At 47.9% G+C, this 21,718-nt stretch overlaps 1 protein-coding gene across 30 annotated transcripts in view; it reads right to left on the bottom strand.

The window, feature by feature from the left end:
* Zfp618 (zinc finger protein 618) overlaps positions 1-21,718 on the bottom strand; it is a 174,155-nt gene that overhangs the window by 7,983 nt on the left and 144,454 nt on the right. For 12 of the 30 annotated variants that reach the window (XM_006538286.1, XM_006538288.1, XM_030253817.1 and 9 more), the window contains 5 exons: positions 16,287-16,526; positions 13,098-13,181; positions 11,282-11,326; positions 10,319-10,396; positions 518-619 (listed from right to left, as the gene is read on the bottom strand). In XM_006538286.1, the coding sequence (XP_006538349.1) occupies positions 518-619; positions 10,319-10,396; positions 11,282-11,326; positions 13,098-13,181; positions 16,287-16,526 (549 nt within the window). Of the gene's footprint in view, positions 1-517; positions 620-10,318; positions 10,397-11,281; positions 11,327-13,039; positions 13,182-16,286; positions 16,568-21,718 lie in introns of all 30 variants that reach the window. The other 18 variants (NM_001369115.1, NM_001369119.1, NM_001369118.1 and 15 more) reach the window with 6 other exon arrangements.

The following is a 21,718-nucleotide window of genomic DNA, read 5'->3' as shown; positions in this document are numbered from 1 at the left end:
TCATCTTCAGTCTCACAGGAAGTACAGGTGTTAGCAATGAGAGACAGGGTATGGATGCAGTGGGGAGACAGACTATGGATGCAGTGGGGAGACAGGCTATAGATGCAATGAGAGACAGATTATGGATGCAGTGGGGAGACAGACTATAGATGCAGTGGGGAGACAGGGTATGGATGCAGTGGGGAGACAGGCTATAGATGCAGTAGGGAGACAGGCTATAGATGCAGTGGGGAGACAGGGTATGGATGCAGTGGGGAGACAGGGTATGGATGCAGTGGGGAGATAGGGTATAGATGCAGAGGGGAGACAGGGTATGGATGCAGTAGGGAACAGATTATAGATGCAGTGGGACTACAGGGTATAGATGCAGTGGGACTGCAGGGTATAGATGCAGTGGGGATGCAGGGTATAGATGCAATGGAAAAACAGGCTATAGATGCAGTAGGGAGACAGGCTACAGATGCACTGGGGCTGTAGGACTTCCAGGGGTCCCGGGCTCCAGCATACTGAGACGTACTGTTGTTGGCACTGTTCCTCTGGGCCTGAGGTTTCCACTTTTCTTCCACTGCAGCAGGTGGAGATCGGGACTGGTTGGAGGTGATGTTGTTTTCATTGTCAGCTGCAGAACAAAGGGAGTAATGGGTCACGTTGAAAGGTAAGAGGAAGCTGAAGAGAAAGGTAAGATCAAAGGGGCAGGGGTGGGGTGTGGGGGTCAGGAGTGGGTGTGTGGGGGTCAGGGGTGGGTGTGTGGGGCAGGAGTGTGTGTGTGGGTGATGAGCAACTAGGGGTAAAGCAACACATGCCGCAGGGAGTTGAGTTCAGGCTTCTCACACGACTGTTTATGGTTTCAAAGCCTCATCTGTACAATTTAGAAACTTAGGACAATGGTATGGCCACCCCACAACTTCAGGAAGGACTATGGAGACAACAAGGAAAGCCGAGGACATAGAGGACTCTTACAAAGAACATCAGCCCTCCAGGCACCCTATGATTACCCAGAGGCCACTAGCTTTGCGGCCCATCCACAGCAGAAGCCACTACAACGTGCCAGAATGGGGTGTACAGACGGGAAATAAAGAGAAGGGGATGGCCTGAGCACTATGAAGAGAGGTGGGGTTGGAAACATGAGGGCGGAGATGAATAGTCTTCTCTGCCACCTAAGACATGGTGAAGTCCTGGCTTGTGCTCCTGCTGAGGGCCATGTCTGGTCTATGGCCATGCAACAGTAGGGGTCCATAGCTCAAATTACCACTCACGGGACTATGTTGATGCTCTGTGCAGAGCTGGCCCTGTCCCTGAGGAGAAGTGGCCCTACACCATGCCTAGGTAGCACAGTAGAGCTGGCCCTGGTGGTGGTGGGGGAGAAGGGCACAGGTGCATCTTATGAGAGTAGGAGAGCTGGCCCAGCCCTCCATCTGCCTTGTGTTGGTGTGGGTGAGGGAGAGATGTCTCCCTCTTGCCCCTTGATGCCTGTAGCATGGCAGGTGGGAAAGCTGGCCGGCCCAGAAGCCTGACCCCTCACTGGCTGCAGTAGTCAGGAGAGCACAGTAGAACTGGCCCTGGTGGTGAAGGCACAAGTGAACCAGCCCTGAGGTCATGATTTCAGGAGAGCTGGCCCTATCCCTTGTTGGCTGCAGTACTGGGTAAGCTAGCCAAGACTGTGCTAGAGAGCTTGCCCTGGTGGTGTGGGTACCGGAGAGCTGTTGGTCTGACAAATTTAGCTACCACCCAGGCTCAGATCCAGAGCTTCGAGTTGGCTCACCCCAACATATACCTCATCTATGAACTGCTGGAACACATGAAGGGGCTAGTCCTACAGAAATAAAGGTGCAGGACCTCCATGACACAAGGCAACAACAGGATACCTAAGAGGAGTCCCAGTGAGCATCCAGTATTGATGGTGTAGCAGAAGCCAGAAGCTTCAAATCATGACTCACTTCAATGAATAAGTAAAGATGTATGGATAAAAGAGTACACTGTGGGACACACTGTGACATACTATAGCTTCCATGACAAGATGTATAAATGTATGTATGTATGTATGTATGTATGTATGTATGTATGTATGTATGTACGTGTGTGTGTGTGTATGTCTCTTGGGGGGAGTTTGGGAGGGCAGAGGGTGGATATGAAGGAATGGAGAGATGAATGGGATTGGGATGCATGGTGTGACATTAACAAAGAATCAAGAATTATTTTTCAAAGAGAAAAACCAATGAAATCAAAAGCCCAGTTGTTGGAAAGATTAATACACTTGATAAACCTCTCACCAGAGGATAAACATCACTTGGATCAATAATGAAGGGTCATCACTACAGAGCCCACAGATGTCATGAAGGGCTAAAAGTAATTATGAACTTTAGTCCAATGAATTCAACAAGTCAGGCAAGAGAAACACCTCAAAAACACAAAGAAACATAGCTCATCCCAGAAGAAATTGATAACTCGAGTCCTACACCCATTAAAGAAATAGCTCAGAGTTAAGTAACTTCTCATAAAGAAACCTCCAGACTCTTAAAGGTTCATTGGCTAACTTTGTAAAAAAACAAAACAGAACAAAACTCAAATAATAATACAAATTCTCCTAGAAAACATGGGTAGGAAGACTCTCAAGCTTCCTTTTATGAGACTGGTATTGTCATTTGTATTCTTGATGACAGCCATTTTGACTAAAGTGAGATGGCATATTTTAATTAAACATTTAAAAAAAAATTTATGTGTATGCATGTTTGGCCTGCCTGTATGTCTGTGTGCTACATGAATGTCTGGTACCTGTGAAGACCAGAAGATGGCGTCAGATCCTGGGACTGTCATGTGGGAGCTGGGAGTTGAACTTGGGTCCTATGCAAGAACAGCCAGTGCTCTAAATCACTGAGACAGCTCTCCAGCCCCATGAGATGAAATCTTAAAGTAGCTTTAACATGCATCTCCCTGAGTGATAAGAACGTTGTACACTTTAAAAAGTGTTTATTAACCATCTGCATTTCTTCTTTTGAGAACTCTGTGCATAATTCCATAACCTCCTTTATAACTGAGTTGTTTGCTTTCTTCATGGTCAGTTTCTTGAGTTTCTTTCAGACACAAACACCCTCTGTCCAACACACAGATGCGTCTTTTTCTCTCAATTTATAGGCAGCCTCTTTATTCTATTGACAGTTGTTTCCTTTACTGTACAGAGGCTTTTTCAGTTTCAGGACATCCCATTTGTCTGCTGTTGGTTTTATTTTCTGTGCCTCCATGAGTCCTATTCAGGAAGTATTTAAGGTGCTCCCTACTTCCTTCCCTGGCACTTTCAGGGAATTAGTTCTTATGTCGATGTCCTTGATCCATTTGGAGTTGAACTTTGTGCGAGGTGAAAGACAGGGATCTAGTTTCATAGTAAACTAGTGCAGACACTTTGGAACTCAGGTTTCTCAAAACAAAACAAAGCAACTAGAACCAGATGACCCAGCTATACTTCCTCTGGTCATATATGCATAAGATCTTATATCATACTGCATAGATACTTGCATACCCATGCTTGATGGGCAAGAGTAAGCTAATGAAAGCCCGGATGTCCATCAACTGATGAATGGATAATGAAAACAGGTACAAATACAAAATGGAATTTCATCCAACTAGGAAGAAAAATTAGGCCATGAAGTTTTCATGTAAACAACTGGAACTGGAAAAGCATTATAGTGAGTGGGATAAGACAGCCCAGGAATAAAACACCACTTGGTCTCTTTCATACGTGAACCTCAGCTTCCACTCTTTAGCTCTGTTTAACCTAGAGTACTCTTCCCTGTAGTCTGGAGACTAGAAAGAGGAAACTGGGAGAGGGGAGTGCCTTACAAGAGTGTGGATAGAACACAGGCAAAGTCGAGAGTGGCAACAGGAGGGGTCTTAATATTTAAGCAGGGTCAGAGGGTGGTAGATCAGGGAGAGAGGGCAGGAGAGAGTTAACCAAAACCAAGGATGAACAAAAGAGCCATATGAAAATTTACTACTTTTTAAGCTATTTAAAAATATAGAGATTGATGAGAGACACCCATCATTACTTGATAATGCTTCTCCTAGAAGCAGTGGGTCACCATACGAAACTCCTGGTGCCAGATATGGGGTACCTTAAAGGAGCTGGTCAGGAGGTTCCAGGGGGGCACAAAACAACACAGGTTCTTGTCAGTTCTCTTGAATGCTGATCAGAACTACAGTGTTAAAACCCCCTGGCTGAAAACTCTACACACATCACTTATAAGAGAAAAAGAAAGCAAGTTGGAACTCACTGGAAATACTCTCCCTCCTGGCTAACTTTCAAAGAGCCAGGAGTTGTGATGCAGGCAGCAAGTCAATGAAGTTACCTTGCTGTGAATCTCACTAATCAACCTTCTAGGCAAGACGTGCCCACCTGTGGAGTAGCGGTACAACTATTGTGTGATCCACTAATCACCCTCTGATTCAATTTGAGCGCCACTCCACAGGAAGGAATCCATGCTTAGTACTGGAAGCCAGGCCAACAATCCATACTTGGGGAAGCCAGAGACCCAAGGGTATAACTTATTGCTACTGTCTAACTAAAATGACTAAGCACCTCTTTCATACAACTAGACAAAAACGACTCTCAGCCCTAATCAGAGAAGCTTTTTTGACAGTGAATATAAGTGGAGTGCAGAGATTCGTGGCTGCCCAGGGTACCAAGGATAAGTGATATCTGAGTGCCTCGCCCTAAAAAAGACCTTGTACTACTCCTCTTCCGCTCAGGGAAACTGAGGAGGTGGGATCAGGAAGAATGAAAGAGCTAAAGATAGGAAGAAGGGCTGGAAAATGTCATTTTCTAGGCATTACACAACCATAACACTCACGAACTCATAGCAGCTACGGTTACCAGCACTGAACCTATAGAAGACCGTCCCTGTCAGCAATCATCCATGGATGTGGGAAGGGCTGTGGAGCCCTATTCCCTACTACTACACTATCAGCTATAACAGGCTCTGGAAGATGGGAATTAATCATCTTCAACTGCTTGCCCACTGCTAAGCTCATCACCATCCAATGGATAATTCTAAACCCAGGGTCATACAGACAGCTGTAGTTAAATTCAGTAAGTCACGAAACAAAGCAGACAGATATGAGCGTCAGGAAATGCTTTTGGGGGGAAGGAGGTCGGCGGAAGGTGAGAAAGGGAAGGAATGAGAACAGTTAGAACGCATGCTCTACATAATCAAATATCCCATACTCTGAGCTGTGTGAACTGAAACACTTCCGCTTCCAAGCATCTCAGATGCTCAACTTGTACCTCCAACAGGTGATGGAGTGAGGTGAGGCTAGGCCATAGAAGGTATCATAGTCTTTGAATATATCACCTCTGCAACCCTCATCTTTGGAAGGAAAGGTTTGAAAAACTCTTACAGTGGAAAAAAGGAATTCCAAAGTTGTGAAGTGGTTCAAGGGATCAGAAATCAGGGTTGGCCACCTCCCCAGTGTAAAACAGAGAACTGCTGATTTAATTTATTCTCTGCAAAGACTCCTGGGTGCTTCTTAACTGTGCTCTCCACCCTCACTGGAGGGGACTGCAAGGGCCCAGCCCTGAGTCAGTCCACTGACTCCACCAGGACAGACCTCGGCTTCAGCGTGAATGTTAAAAGGCCATGCTATCTAAACCGAGTTCATTCCGGGAGTGAGAATCCCGGTCCAGTTATCACTGAGTTTATAACCCTGACAAGTGAATTTAATCACTTTTGCTTCAGACTCCTTTTTCTTGGTATGTGTGTGAGCATATGCAGGTGTGTGCTGGGTGCATGCCAATGTGTGTGTGAAGGCCAGAGGACAATCTTGTTCCTTAGGGGCCACTCTCCCCCACCCCCTCTTTATTTTATTTTTTTATTTTATTTTATTTTATTTTATTTTATTTTATTTTATTTTATTTTATTTTATTTTATTGTTACAGACTCTATCACTGGCATCCACCTTACTAGGTAGGCCAGGCTGGCTGGTCAGGGAGCCCCAAGGATTCCCTCTCTTTGCCTCTCCAGGCTAGGTTTACAAGTGTATACTGTCATGCCTAGTCGTTCTATGTGGGTTTTGGGAACTGAACTCAGTTCCTCATTCCTGCAAGGCAAACACTGTACTAAGAGCCATTTTTCCAGCTCTTTAGCATCCTTTTCTGTGAAATGGAGTTAATGTGGCATGTAGAGAGCTACTTTGAGAATTAAATGGTGAATATATGTAAAACTCTCAGACCAAGACCTGGCAGCAAGTATGAGTTGAAATGATGTTAGATAGTTATGAGCCATGGCAGACATAGTTTTCTAGGCCTTTATAAAGGGGATGGAAATGTACCTCAGTCAACATACCCGACCCATGACCAGTACCCAACACATGGCAAGCACTCACTACCACTCACTATAGATAACATCATGTCTGCTAGTCCTAGTCCTGACCTGTCACCAGGGCAGACAGGTCCCCTTCAGCACATAAGTTCACTAGTGTGAATTAGCCTGTGCCATTCAGAGGCTCTTAATGAGATTGGTGTTACTTGAGGCTGATCCCCTTATCATCGGCGCTGTGAACTGTGCAGCTCACAATGCTTAATTTCCCTCCATGAAGCCAATCCTTTAATCCTGATTCAGCCTGGCTGGGATTCCGCCTGGCTTTGCACTGGATTTCGAGGAAGGCATTCTCTGGCTGCGCTGGACCAGCACAAAGCAGCCCTTCCGAGACTCTGAACCAGCCAAGATGCTGAGAGATAGTGCGGCCACTTCCTGGCTCAGCCCAGACTTGAATCATCATTCTTCTGTCCACCATCTGCCAGAATGATGGGGAAGCACCCACATCCAAACTCACAGCTACACACACACACACACACACACACACACACACACAGAGAGAGAGAGAGAGAGAGAGAGAGGGAGAGAGACAGACAGAGACAGAGAGAGACAGAGAGACAGAGACACAGAAAGAGACATACAGAGACATTCAGAAACAGAGAGACAGAGACAGAGACAAACAGAGACAGACAGAGACAGACAGAAGCAGGAAGGCATGAATGAATCTGAATTAACTGTGGGAGGCTGGGCTGTAAGGCTCAGGAACCAGACATGGTGCCCAAAGAGAGGGACCATGGCTATCACCTCCAGGGCTGTAAATCCCATTAGGGGCATGTGTAAATGCTTTGAACTACCCCCAGCTGATCGTGGAGACGTTGGGAGATGGGAGACACCTGAAATGTGAGGCAAAGATACCAGGCCACAGGAGCCTGTGTGTCATTGCTTTTAAAGATGGGGAGAGATTCCTGCCTGAAGTCTCATGGCCTGTAGGGAGCAGAACTAGAACTCTGGAGTCCTGACTACCACTAAAAGGCTTGGTTGTGTTTGTAGAATGATTTATAGGAGAGGGAGCTCTCCCAAGGCAATATGAATTACGGCCTGGTGTGCAGCACTTTTTGAAATGAGTGAACGGAGGCTGGAGTAACATTGTGTCATCTAATGGAAGATGAAGTCTACCCATGTGTGATGGTTTGAGTAAGAACAGCTCCCATGGGCTTATATATTCGAATGCTTAGTCACTAGGGAGACACATTAGGAGGTGTGTTCTTGTGGGGTAGCTGTGTCTTTGTGTTACTGAGGGTGGGCTCTCAAGTCGGGCTTAGTGGCTCTCTTCCTGCTACCCATGGATCTGGATGTGGAACTCTCAGCTACTTCACCTTGTCTGCTGGGTGGCACCGTGCTCTCTGACACGATGATAATGGACTAAACCTCTGGAACTGTGAGCAGGGCTTCAGTGAAATGTTTTTCTTTTATAAGAATTGCTGTGGTCATGGTGTCGCTTCACAGCAATAGAAACTAAGGCACAGTTGATACCAAGGAGTGGTGCATTCCTGATACAGGCCTGACCAGCTCGTGGGTAGAGTGTTGACTTTGGGACTTTGAATTAGGACTCCGTTGAAGGCTTTTAGTGGAGTTTAATGGGTTTTATTAGCAGGAGTGGGGAAAGCAGTGCTGGGGCGACTTGAACTGTGGGGTCCAACTCAAGAAGTTTCAGAGGGAAAGACTATTACAAATGGCCTAGAGACCATTTTTGTAATATTTTGGCAAAGAATGTGGCTACCTCCCCCCATGCCTTGACTATGGTTATTAGCAGCTACTCTTATGAAGACTATTATGAAAAGGAGCAAGCTTATTAAGGAAAATTACAAATTGTACAGTTTGAAGAGAAAAGCAGACCAGGAAGTGTGGTGGAGCTATGCCCTGTGTTCAAGGACATAAAACATTTTTAAAAAACAAAACAATAAAAAAAAAACACCTGAAGCTAAATGAATAAAGGAAGTGGTAACCTCAGGGTAAGACCTTACCCAGCTAAGCTTCCGACTTGTGAAAAGTGATTAAAGAAAAGATTAAGCAGTGAAAGAAACCGTCAACAACAGAAAGCTGGTGCAGATGTAACTGAACAAGGGGGCCATGTCCCAGCCCCATCAAGCAGCAGAACTTGGCAGCTTTGGCCACATTCTGGCTTTAGAGTCAAGGATACAAGAGACTCTGAACTTTGGACTTGTGGAGACTGTGATAAATTATGGGGACTCTTAAAGTTGAATTGAATGCAATTTTGCTTTATGATATGGCTGCAAACCTGGGCGGGGGGAGGGGGTGGGATTCCAGGGAGTGGAATGTGGTGGTCTACCCCTGTGTGGTGGTTTGAGTAAGAATGGCCCCCATAGGCTTATATCTTTGAATGCCTGGTCATCACAGAATGGCACTGCTTGAGAAGGATTAGGAGGTGTGGCTTAGTAGAGTAGGTGTGGCCTTGTGGAAGAAAGTGTTTCACTGGGGGTGGTGTTGGGGTTTCAAAAGCCAAAGCTAGGTGTAGTATTTCTCTTTTCCTGCTGCCCTTGGATCTGGATGTCGAACTCCCAGCTACTTCTCCAGCACCGTATTTGCCTGTGTGCCACAATGCTCCCTGCTATGATGATAATGGACTAAACGTCTGAAACTGTAAGCAAACCCTAGTTAAATGCTTTCTCTTGTAAGAGGTGTTGTGGTCATGGTGTCTCTTCCCAGCAACAGTGACTGAGACAACCTGGACAGTTGAGCTAGTCAGGCTTAATCTGGAGGATTACCTGACAGCTTTGTAAACCTCAGGGGACACACATGATAACAACTATGCTGACTAATCAGCCCCCATCATACACCACACATATTTCATGCAGTGTTTATTTTCATTTCTTTGATTTTTTTTTGAAAGAAGATCTGTGTCACCAAGGAGGGCTTTAAACTTGTGACTCCCCTGTCTCCGGTTCCCAGGGGCTGAGATTATATGTGTTCATCACCACCCCACTTTACGTGTTATTTCGAATGCCTCTAGAAGAGCTATCTGGATGGACAGGTAGTAGTTGCCCCATTGCCCAGATGCACAGTTATTTCTGCAATGTGTTGGGTTGTTCCTGGACAGAGGCTCTGAGCAGCCTTCTGCCACAGACTTAGGATGGTCATGTGCCAATGGCGACAGCTTTTAGGACCTGTGTCACATGTGTAACCCCTCACTTCTCCCCACACCACCAGTCAGAGCTGAAAGCCTCTAAGTACCCAGGGGTGTATAGGACCATAAGAGGGAAAGGACCTGGATCCCTGAGTACCCATGTGGGAGGGCCCCAGCCAGGCTTCTTGCAACAGCTGTATGGATACATAGTAACTGTTTGTGGAAGTGCTGGGGCCTGGGGACTCTCCCTATGGACACACAGTAATTCTGACTAAGTAGAATTTAGACCAGAAGCTGGTGCCACTGTGATTGATGTCTGCGGATACAGACTGGAAAACTGAATGCCTGAGCTGTGCAATGGCAATGGTGAGGATGGGTTCAGAAGGCTGCCAGTGGATGGCTGAGCCTGGGAGGGAGAGCGGTCCTAGCCCTGGCAGCCTGTGGACTCCCTCTGCCCCAGCCTCCCCCCTGCTCATTTGCTTCATGAGCTCCAGTTTGAGAACCAGGGCTTTCAAGAGGTAGAAATGGTGAGTGCACAGGACTGCCCTGGGGAAGGCCTGAGCACAATCTACGCAACTGCTGGACTCTCTCTACCATCCGCTTCTGCTCATGTTGACCTTGAACCTATTTACAGGTCTTTTTTTCGGACCTGCAACCTCTGGGAAACCCATCTTCCTCCCTCCTCCCCAAACCACCCTGAGGCAGAGCTGAGATGCCAGAGTTCATACTAGTCAGCTATGAAGGGCAGGCTGGCTGGGGCTCAGAAGGTAAGTTCCCGGGAAGTGCCAGAGATGTGTGTGTCCAGTTATAATGGGATGGAGGGGGGGGGGTGTGCTCTGCGTGGGTTCTGCTGGTCTCTGGGCCTTACCTGCGTGGGACTGCATGTGCTCCAGCAGGTTGCTGTAGAACTGAAACTGGATCCCACAGGCGCCGCACGTGTAGGGTTCTGGGGAGACAGGTGGGCATGTGACAGGTGGTCCATACTCAGGCACCCTGACACTGGGCTGCAGGCAGCTTCGAAGGTGGGGATCCAGGTGCATACTTGGGGCCCTGGGCCCAGCCTGTTAACTGGCCTGTCCACTAGCTTGGAGACAGAAAGGCCAAGGAGAGGCAGGAGCAGAAAGAGGGGAAGCCACACAGATATAGGCTGCTAACTCAACGGGCCTGCTGCTTCCTGGGCGCTTACTCCGTGGCAGGCACTGTTCTGAGCACATGGGAAGGACAACATCCAGGCACCAGGAGCTCCCAGGAAACAGACTCTGCCCCTTGGGATTCACAGCTTAACCCTCTGCCCGTGGGACCACACGAGCATCACTGTTCATGGAGGAAACAAGATGCACGCATGCACAGATGAATAAGGACACTCACAATGGGAGGGGGAAGCAATGAGAGAAAGAGGGGGGAAGCGAGGCAGTGGGTACAACTGGATAAGCTGGAGGATGGGCTAAGTGGAGCAGGCAGCAGGGACACCAAAAGCTCAGAGTATTCAGGAAGCACACTAGTGCCTGGCAAAGAAGGGGGCAGTGGGAGGAAAGAAAGACCACACTGTTAGGTAGAAGGGGAGGGAAAGAGAGGGAAAAAGGTGGCTTGGAAGAGAAGTCCTGAGGCTGTCTGGATAATCAGAAGTGGGTAACCTGTCCCCCCTCCTGTGTGCTCAGGGTTCTACCTACCTGACCTCTCCACCCTCCGGAGCCCCTAGCATCCTCCCAAGGCTATTACTGGGACTAACCCTCAGGGTGGTCCAAGGCCTGTCTATACCTCAGGGAGGCCAGAGAGTCACTCTCTGCCCTGCTGTGCCCTCTTCAACCCTCCCATCAGGACCATCACTTACTCTGCAGGAGAGGGAAAGGGTTGGAAATCAGGGGACTTGCAGTTTCTGCAAAAGAGAAACAGTTTAGCTAAATGTTCCCCAGTCCGGGCTGTGAAGGCACCACAGCTGGTGAGCGAGCCAGGGGGCCCTCTTTGGAGAGAGCTCCTTGGTGGACACACAGTCTGTGTGGGAAGGTAGGTGAGAGGTGCTGGTAGAAAGGCACAGCCATCAGAGAAGGCAGTGTCACTTGATATCGACCAAGCCTCAGGGTGCTCTGACAGTGAGGCTCTGTGACCCAGGTATGATGCTCATATGGCCACGCACTTAGCCACTTGGTTGTCTTCTGGCAAGCCCTCCTACTGTCTGGCATTGCCAGAGAGTGGGGCTGGTAAGCCTTCAATATAGCAGGCAGCAAAGTGGAGTGCAGGCAAAGTAGGAGGGTCCTGGCTCCACCTGTAGTCTGGGGGACCTGGGGCTACAGTGGACTTATCCTGAGCCTCAGTTTCCTCATCCAGAAAGTGGGAGTAACAGGAACACTATCCCCACAGGACTGTGGCAAGGGTGAAAACAGACGCAACACACAGAGCTCGGAACACATGCCAGCCACGTCGTAAGTGCTCAATGAATGGTGGCTGCCAGCGCAAGCAGCAGCCCATGACAGTGCTGTCCCTGCATAAACGTTAGCCCTGGTGGCAGTAGAGCTGTAAGGGGTGCAGCATGGCTTGGGTGGAGAGCCCAGGGTATGACAGGAGACACGTTCTAGCTCCAGGCTGCCACTTAATCCTCTGTGGCCCCGGGCAGGTCATGCTTTCCTCCTAGACCAACCAATTACAGAAGCTCTGAGGGTCACAGTGATGACCCAAGTGGTACTTGCACCAAGTGCTTGGTTTACACCAAGGTAAAACAAGCCAAGCAACGCCCAAAGCAACACTCCCTCCCCTCCTCCTGCCTGTGTTCTCTGGGGCTGTCCGTGCTCCTCAAGCTACTTGCAGCCGAGGAGGAGTTGGGACTCATCTAGACCACTCACTGGAGCCAGAGGAGCAGGGATCAAACTTGGGTTTGAAGGAGCTTGGGTCTACTACTAGGCAGAAGCCTCCATCTGGTATCTGTGATCCGAACGAACCATTTGCTGAAGCCCATGTGGCCAAGAAGCACCCACTACAGGTATGTACCAGGCAGTGTCAGCACAGTGGGGCATTCACTCAGGCCTAATATTCAATGACATCAGCTTCATAGTGGCAGAAGACCTGTCCCCTCCTGTCCTGGCCATAACTGTGCATACATTCTTCCTGTCCCTTTCTAAGATAGGGATTGCTGGTGACCATCCACATTCCTGCCAAGGCTTTATAAATCCTGGAGTCCCAAGCTGTGCCAGTACAAGGCAGCCACCAGGTGGCAGCAAACACCACCAGGAGCTCTCAGGCCAAGCCATAGCACTGCAGGGTCTAGAAGAGACTCTCTTCTGTGGTATTGGGTACAGAACCTGGGACCTCTGGCTCCAGTATCACCCCATTTGCCTCTCTGGAAAGAAGCCTGCTACATATGGCACTACTCAGCAAATGGCTCTCTTAGGGTTACCCATCTGGGCTGGCGAGGTTGATGCCTGAGTTTGGGATTAAGGAAGTTCCCTGTCTGTGGGCAAGGGCAGAAGCCACAGACGGGCTCCTAGATATAATGGTCCCTTCTGCTTCTCATAAGCTCTGCTCTCTCTCTCTTTCCCTACCCAGCCCCTCTCCCAACAAGCCCCACCATGCATCAGAAGACCCCAGTCATAGGTACCTGCTCTTCTGTGGGAGGTGACACGTGATGCCACATGTCACACCACAGACAGACTCACCGCTGGAATTTTGTGAGCTGCTATTGGTCTCTTCAAAGTGGTTCTGTGCTTTGCTTTCTACTCGACGACTGAAGGTGTTTTCTGCTGGAAGGAGGCAGAGAGGGGGCGTGATATGGCACGGGGAATGGTCAGCTTGTCTGTCAGGGCTGAGTGGGCAGGAGGCCCATGGAGCTCAGAGAATGTGTGTCTGGGAGGTAGAGGGATGGAGAGGGAAAGGGTGACCTGCCCAAGGACACACTGGTGAAATGCAGCCGGCAGACAGGTCAGGGCCCCATTTTCTACTCCAGGATTGAGTCGCTGGGATGAGCTTCCCTGTTTTCTCTGGAAGATTCTGCTGCGACAGCTCCCAAATGAGGATTGAGGATGTCAGTCCATTTCCTGGAGGCAACTTTGACCCAACAAGAATCTCAAGGCATAAAGGATGTTCTGGGACAGAACATGTGACAAGTAGGGAGGGGTAGTTTCATACTTGCTCTGGGAAGGCCAAAGACTGTGTGAGGAGGGTCAGAACTTGCATGGGGAAGTAGGAACTCCTTGTCAGCCACGTCTAGTACCTTCCCCAAAGCTTACATCTGCAGCATCTCTCTGGAAACCCCACAATGCAGGGATGGACTCGGCCAAGCAAAACTCTATACTTATATCCCCACCCACACGAGCAGACAACAACCCAGCTCTTCTTTCTATGATGCTCTGGGTACTACAGAACACAGCTGATCCAGTACATGAAGGTCTCAGGAAAGTCAATTTGAGATACTCAGCCATCTCTGCCCCTTATACAGCTTGGATGAGGCTACCAATGGCTCCGAGACACTGACCAGAAGGAGAGTCGCTGGGCTTTAACTTAACCTGCACCCAAAATATAGGGATTTTTAAGGATTACATATCCTTCCAAGTGGTGCTGTTTGAAAATCAGCTGGAGAAACACCACTCAGCAGGTCTGTCCTACCCAACGAAGTGCTGAGTGATATGGATGACGGATGAGGCAGCCAGCCTGAGGCAGTTCCTATAGGCCTGCTCAGGTCTTCCATTTGCCTCAAACTCTCCCACAGCCTGTAGAGGCTTTGTGGCACTGTAAGGACCATGCTTCCTCTGTGTCCCTTACAGCTTGGTTGAGTACCTCCAGACAGCATGTAAGCTGGCAGAGGCCCATTCATTCTCTATCTACAGAGGGTGAGGGGCTCTCATTCTTGAGCACCTACTGTATACCAGCTAATCCTCCCAACACCACGAATGCAGTACGACCCATTTAACAGGCAGAGAGACACACTGAAGTTGTCAGGCTCCTGGACCCACTAGGATAGCACGTAAGGCTTTATCTGGGGCAGGTGCCTCCTCTGTAAGAAGGAAGGTCCCCTTCTCTGCCTTCATCTGTATTCATAGGGGAACAGGCAGGTAGGTATTTCAGGAGAAATATAAATCCATGTGTGTATGTCCACCTGCACACAAACAGCCATATTCTCCAGGATAATGACAGTGACAGTCTCGACCTCTCACACGCACCATTTCACAGCCCCTAACCTGGTGCCCTTGGATTTGACCATACAGTTTGCCCAGGTAAGATCCACCCCAGGGATTCCAAGTCTCACAGAGGCAGCCACTGATGTGCCCATGGTTTGCTTGACACTTGCCTGGAGACAGTGACATTCAATGACTGCAGTCTCCACAGACAATTCTCTGCAGATGCTACGGACCTTCAAAAGCTCAGCCACAAAGCTCAAGAAAAAGGGTAAAGTCAAGAAAGCCCTGACCCTACAATCTGGTGAGCCAATGTCTACCACCAAGGAGACCATGGTGGACAATCTAATTCTTTTAAGGTGCTGAGGATGGAACGCCAAGCAAGGTCTCCATAATTACTCTTATCACTGAGCTACCCCCCAACCCTCTTTTCTTACTTTAAGACAGGGTCTAACTAAGTTGATTAGTCTGGCCTTGAACCCACTCCATAGCCCAAGCAGGGCTTGAAATTTTGATCCCCCTGACTTAGCCTCCTACCTGCAAGCAAAAACACAACTGTCACAACACAGCATTTGAAAAATCCACACTTCAAGGTTGGTCGACTCCCCTCCTTTTGGGAAATATAAGCACAGTAAACACAAAACCACAGCCTGGCCCAAATTAGCTTCTTAAACCAGAGGAAAGGCAAGCACAGGCTACCAATAAATGACCTCAGTGGCTCACTCATCTGACCTCGCAATGCAAACATTTTGTACATTTAGTGGGCAGCTTTGGCCTCCTGAAAGCAACTGAAAGACCCAGAGCCTCAGTCATCTGGGTAGGTAGACCAAGGCTTTTCTCATACAAGTCTGAGTCCCAGGACTCCTGGAAACTGGTACCTAGCACATAGTATGTCTTCTGTTTTGGAAGAAACAACTACTGGGGACCTTGCTACCCAGTCACCTTCTGGAGCCATAGCCCCCTTTTGCATAGGCCTGGGGCTGACATCCTCTGATTTCCTGCTGAGTCTCTACCTCCTGGAGGGCTTCATGGGTAAACTCTAGGGAGTGGGAGCCCACAGAGACAGAGCTGGAGTCGGCCGCCCCATTTGATGGAGGCCATTTCTATGCTGAAACAGCTTGAGATAGTTTTCTGAAAGGTGACAATGAAAGCTCATGCCATGAGGTCCAAACAGGGCTGGATGGTCACAGACAACAGTGTGGTCACAAACAGAAATGGTACCTGCCATCCTGCCATGGGACTACTGTGGCAGGGATGCAGCAGGGTGTAGTGGGGATTGTAGAACAGGGGAAGTGTACAGACACATACTATGAAGGAGGCACGAACCATTACCCTGCAGGAACATGACCCAGGAGCCAGATTTGATGTCTTAACACAGCCAGAAACCCAAACTTCTTTTTATACAGACTCTCCTCATATTCAAATACTTCCTATTAATCTTTAATAAAAGGCTTTTAAACTTTACAAAGGCCAAATAAAACAGAACCCATTAGGCCATGATTTGGGAAAAAAAAACATCAAATTACTTTGAAAATGTTTGCAAATTTCGTTGTATAAACCTCCAGCTGAGATTTATAACTTGGTCTGCCAGGGTTACAGAGGTGGCCAGAGGCCATGGGTCCCAGTCTGCACCAAAGCATGATGGGAACTCCAGTCTTGTTCTTGCAGGGGAACAGCTACGGCACGTGGTGGGTGGGAAACCAGGGAGGCACCGGTGAGAAAGGCCGTCAGTACCTGCTGCTGCCTTGCTGGCCGGAGATCCCGAGTTTGGAGCTCGGAACGTCTGAGTTTGGGTGGCTGGAGGCGTGCGGTGTAAGAGGCTGGTGCATCGGACCACGGAGGCTGGAGCTTTTTTCCCCGACTGGTTCGACTGGGTCTTCGCTGCCACGAAGCGTGGAGATGGGGTGACCTCTGGATGGGAACACTCAGAACCCGTGTCTGGATCTTCCGGTGGCTCCCACCCGGGGGCGGTACCTGAGAGGGTCATGCTCTCAGTCCTTGAGGGCCCTTGGAGCCTGCCGACGAGGTGGCTTCTCAGCCACGGGTCCCTGAAGGCCCACTCTGATGCCTCTCTGCCCAACTTGCCTTCCTTGTATAGAAAGCAAGGGCTCAAGCGCCCATGAGGAGCCCGAGAACCTTTGAAAGTCGGGAATCTTCCCTAGTTTTCCTTTTACCTTCTCAGGAAGCCTGACCTCTGGATCGTGCTCAGGGCTTCCTGTTTGCCCCCCATCATCTCTGTGCAGTCTCTGCGGGTCTGTGTCTTTAGCCTTGGGGAATCTGGATTAGTCACCCCAGCCCCGAGAACATTTTCTAGCATATCTGCTTCTCAGCCCTTTTCCTTCAAAGGGAATCTGGCTCGGAAGTGATGGTGAGCAGAAGGTTCTTTGGGGCTGGATAGTGGAGCAGAGAAGGGAGAGGGGAGAGGGAAGGGAGAGAGGCTCTACAGAACCCTATGGGCAGGGGCTGGGAACTGCTCTCTTTAGGAGACTCTGCCTTTGTCACAGAGGTGTGCCTGTTCCCTGTAAGGTTTGAAAAGCCTTCCTTACTCATATCCTCTAGGGAGCTAGGTCCTGAGAATGGTGGTCTTGGGTGGGCAGAGTGCCTTGAGCCTGGGCCTAAACTGACTCACTCAGAAGAGAAGCAAACAAGACCTGCTTCATGAAACCATGGAAGGTCTACAGTTATGTCTCCCCATGGAAAGAACAGAACCAGGCAGAGAGGGGGATCCCAGAAACCCCAGGAGTGAGCACCATCCTGAGAGCCCCACCTGTGCACAGGGCCTGGGTCACTGCTCTGAGCCAATCTGGCTTTCTGGCTCCATGAGGCAGGTCATTGTTACAATTCTGCTCTCAGAGATGCTTGTCTTTATAAGGCCAGCTGTGCCACAGGGAGGGGAGTCACTCAGTCACAGCTCTAGCGTGACCCAGCATGGCTGAGGAGATGCCCAGGGCCTCGCTGTGAGGGAAGCTGAGGGAGCTCCCTGCTGGCTAGGGATACCTTGTATGCTTTCCCTTTCTTTCTGACTTGAGTCAAACAGGAAGGGTGGCTTATCTGATGGCTTCTCCCAACACATTCAACACTGATGCTGTCCTGGAACACCTCTGACTGTTGACTGTCTCCCGGTGGGAGGAACAGTTTAGGGTTAGAGGCTCACTCTCAGGCCTGTACTGAGGCTGGAGAGGCCAGCCCATCGTGGAAGCCTAGCTCCAGGGCTGCTGGCCTCAACAGTCCTGGACTCCGAACTCTACAGGGCCCAGAGTTTCCCCTGTCTAGCCCCACTGATGAGACAGGATGGCCCTCTCTGAGTGGGTAGCCTCACAGTGAATCGGTGAGACATCTAGAAAGCCCAGAGACATCCCCTTAAAGTAACTGCTCCACACAAGGAAATCGCTACTGATGTTCCTGCTTAGAGACAGGAAAACGAAGGCCCAGGAGCTCTAACGCAGTCCTTAAGGACATCCAGGAAAAAGGTGCCAGATGACATGGGATCTCAGGCAGCCAGAAGCTCAAGGAGACCTAGGAATATCCTAGATCCCCTCTGAGAATCATGAGACACCATGGATCCACACATACAGAGCCCTGAGAACAAGGACAGAGGCCATGAGCAGCAGTCTGGCCAGCGGCTTTCCTCAGAGATCCATTTCTGTGGCTGCAGAACCATGTCTGGGGATAGTTTCACATTTGATGTCTGCTGGCATTCCTTAGAACAGAGACCTCAGGGCACCTGTGAGACACCCGATCCAGTAAACCGAGGCAATCATCTGTTTCTAGCTGCCCTGCCTGGGCCTTCTCACCTCACCAGACTCAGCTCAGGCCCCTCACTCTCTCAACTCCTCTAACACCGGTTCTCCTTAGAGCTCAAGGCCTTCTCCCAGGCTGTTTCCTTTGATCGAGTAACTGTTAGGCCTACATGCTACACTTCCTCAGGAAGCCCTCCTTGAAAGTGCCTTTCTTGATCATCTGTCCACATCATGACCTCTTCCTTTACAGGAACTGACTGCCATCAATGACGAGTGCTGTGACCATGGATGACCCTGCTCTCTATAGGCCCAAGTGTTCCAGTTCATCCCCCTATCTTCACGCATTGAGTGTAGGAGCTCATTACCTGAGAGAATCACAGGGAGTGATGGAGACGACTCATGCCATCCATGAGCGGATGTACTGAAGAGTCAGAACTGGGAGACGTGGAATACCGAGGTAGAGTACAGAGTTAGGAAGCTCAACAAGAGGCTGTAACGGGGCCACCAGGCTCTCCTTCTCCTCCCATTGCCCCAAAGGACAAAGCAGATGGGGTCATAGAGGTCTGGTCACTACTTCAGGATCACTTAGTGGATTAACGGTGAGCATGGATGGGTCCCAGCAGGTTCCCAACTGACATTACCTACCAGTCTGCTCCAGATGTTGACCTCATATGAGCACCATCAGGCTGGAGCTGATACCTGGACTTGCACTAGAAATGAGCATCTCTCAAAGATTGGCTACATCCCATTGAAAGAAATACCCGTGAGATTTTTATTCATAACATGCCTAAACAATGGCAGGGTGCAAAGTCTCTCCTATAGGAAGTTGAAAATTAACACAGGTAGAAAAAAATACAGATAAAAATTAAGAGAGTGGAGAGGCATGGGTTGTCTCTATACTCTACAGAGCAGAGGTGAAGTCAGGAATCCTGCGCACTAAAGGCAGAAGGTAGGAACGGGTGAAACGTCATGGCCTGGAAAGAAGACTTCTGGCCATGATGGAGTGGCTGGGACAGGACTGGGGTTCCTGATGAAGCTAAGACAATTAAATCAAAGCTTACAGCCCTCATCAATTGGTGATGTGATCCACAGAGCAGACCTGGGGCGTCTCAGCTCATTCCCCAAACTCTATTAGAGATAATCAGCTCACAGGACAGAGTAGGGCCCAGTGGGCACACCCTCTCACTGAACCTAAACCGAAAGGACAGTGATCCAGGGCAGGATTTGTGATGAGGCTGGACAGGGCAGGACAGAATGACAAAGAAGAGATAACTGAGCCAAGAAGGAATTCCAGAAATGTGCACTGAGGCTTCCTTAACGGCTCTAGCTGAAATGTAAATAATTTGTGTAAAGCGAATCTCTACAGAGAAAACATGTGTGTGTGTGTGTGTGTGTGTGTGTGTGTGCGTGTGTGTGTGTGTGTGTGTGCACGCGCGCGCATGTGTGTGCACTCAGAGGTTTCAAAGAAGTTGCACAAGATTAGGAGAACTTTCTGGTCTCACCTGCTAGAAAGGAGAAGGCCTGCTGTCTTAAGCAGAAGGGCTCTGCCTTGGAAGAGCTACTGTAACCCTGGAATACGAATGACTCCTGACTTGTTCTGACCCTTTCTCAAAGCAAGACTATGAAGTATCAAGTTGCTCTGTAAGAAAATCTGCCAGAAAGAAGGTGACACTTTTCAGAGAAAGAAAACACAACCCAGTTAAGCCCACAACACACCATCTACAATGTGCAGCATAAAACAATTGCTTTTGAGGAGAACCAGGAAAATGTAGTTCAAAATCAGAAGGAAGACCAATCAGGAGAAACAGAAATAAGAATGATGATAAAATTATGAGTGATAAACCTTAAAGCAGCTATTAAACATACCCAGTACTCAAAGGTTTAAAGAAGACTATGAATGTAGCAGAGCACAAAGGGAGCTATTAAGAAGGAATTTGCAGAGATTAGATGCTGTAGAAGGAAAGATTAATGAATCTGAAAGCAGGGCAAACTGAATCACAGAGGAACAATACGGATGAAATAGTAAACCCAGGCTGGACTGACTGTAAGCACTTCCAGGCATCTAATAAACGTGCAATTAAAGTCTCGGGAGAGGAGAAAGAAATTAGAGAAGAAAAATATAAATCTCTTGGCCAAAGCTGATGAATCTCAACAAAAATCAGGTTGGTAAGAACTAGTATTACTGGCTAGTACTTAAAAGGCTTCAGAGGTCTAGACAGAGGACTCAGTGGTTATGACCTAAATTCATGATAGACTATAATACCTGGACGATGTATACTATAAACCACAAAGTAAAAAAGAGCTAATAGAAGAATATTAACAAAATAAATTGAAAATACTTTATTAGTACAGCAGTAGACAAGAAAACAAGAGTGAAAATTAGCAATATGAATGGAAAAATACGTAGTATCAAGTGAAATCCAACCATGCCTATAAGCTATATTAAATGTAAATGTATTAAAGTGTTCAATTAAAAGGAAATAGTTCTATTCTCTGTTTACTTTCACATGTACTGTACCATGACTATATGTTTCTTTTGTGTGTGTGTGACAGGGTTTCTCTGTGTAGCCCTGGCTGGCCTGGAACTCATTAAGTAGACCAGGTTGGCCTTGAACTCACAGAGAATCTTGTGCCTTTGCCTCCTGAAGGTTGGGATTAAACACGTATACCATCATTCCTGGCTTGTATGTTCCATTTTAATTTGAAGCTTAAAAATAAAATTTTAAAAGGGGAAAAGCACAGATTACCACAGCAGATAAAGAAGTTAGGACTGCCGATAGCTTTATATTTAAAATGACGGAAAGTGACCAAACAAAAGCCTGGGGAAAGAAACACTGTATAAACACCAGTAGAAAAGCCCCTCTGTGTGGTGGCCATAATATATTGTAGGGAAGATTACAGAAGATTTTAGAGATGAAGAACACTGCACCATTTACAGTGATACTTCAGCTCTTCAAAGCACAGTGACACTGTGTGTGCATTTAACAGCAGACATCCAAACCAACTAGTCAAAAATGGATGCGTCTTAAAGAGGAACTGGAAAAACCCAGCTGAGGCTCCTGAGGTTTTGGGTTAGTACCTGATAAAGCCAACCAATTTCTTTTTGAAGTCAAGAAAGGCTAGAGAGACTTGAACATTATCAATCAACTTCAACTAATTGATACTACAAAACAAATCACAAGCTTACTCATGATTAATTACTTTTGGTAAATGAACATAAAAAACATAGCAAAGAGAGACCATATACATGGTTGACCATAAAACAAAACTCAATAAATTGCAAAGATCAGAAATAACAATACATATTTGATCACAACAGAAATAAATTAAAATCAATTATAATTTTAAAATAATTACTTGTTTTTATATTTTAAATATAATGTATATAATAAATATAAATATATGACAAAATTATATTTTGGTATT

This window comes from Mus musculus, chromosome 4 (assembly GCF_000001635.26).
Source record: "Mus musculus strain C57BL/6J chromosome 4, GRCm38.p6 C57BL/6J".
In the NCBI taxonomy this organism is placed as follows: Eukaryota; Metazoa; Chordata; class Mammalia; order Rodentia; family Muridae; genus Mus; species Mus musculus.
This window is presented reverse-complemented; position numbering and strand designations above follow the sequence as displayed.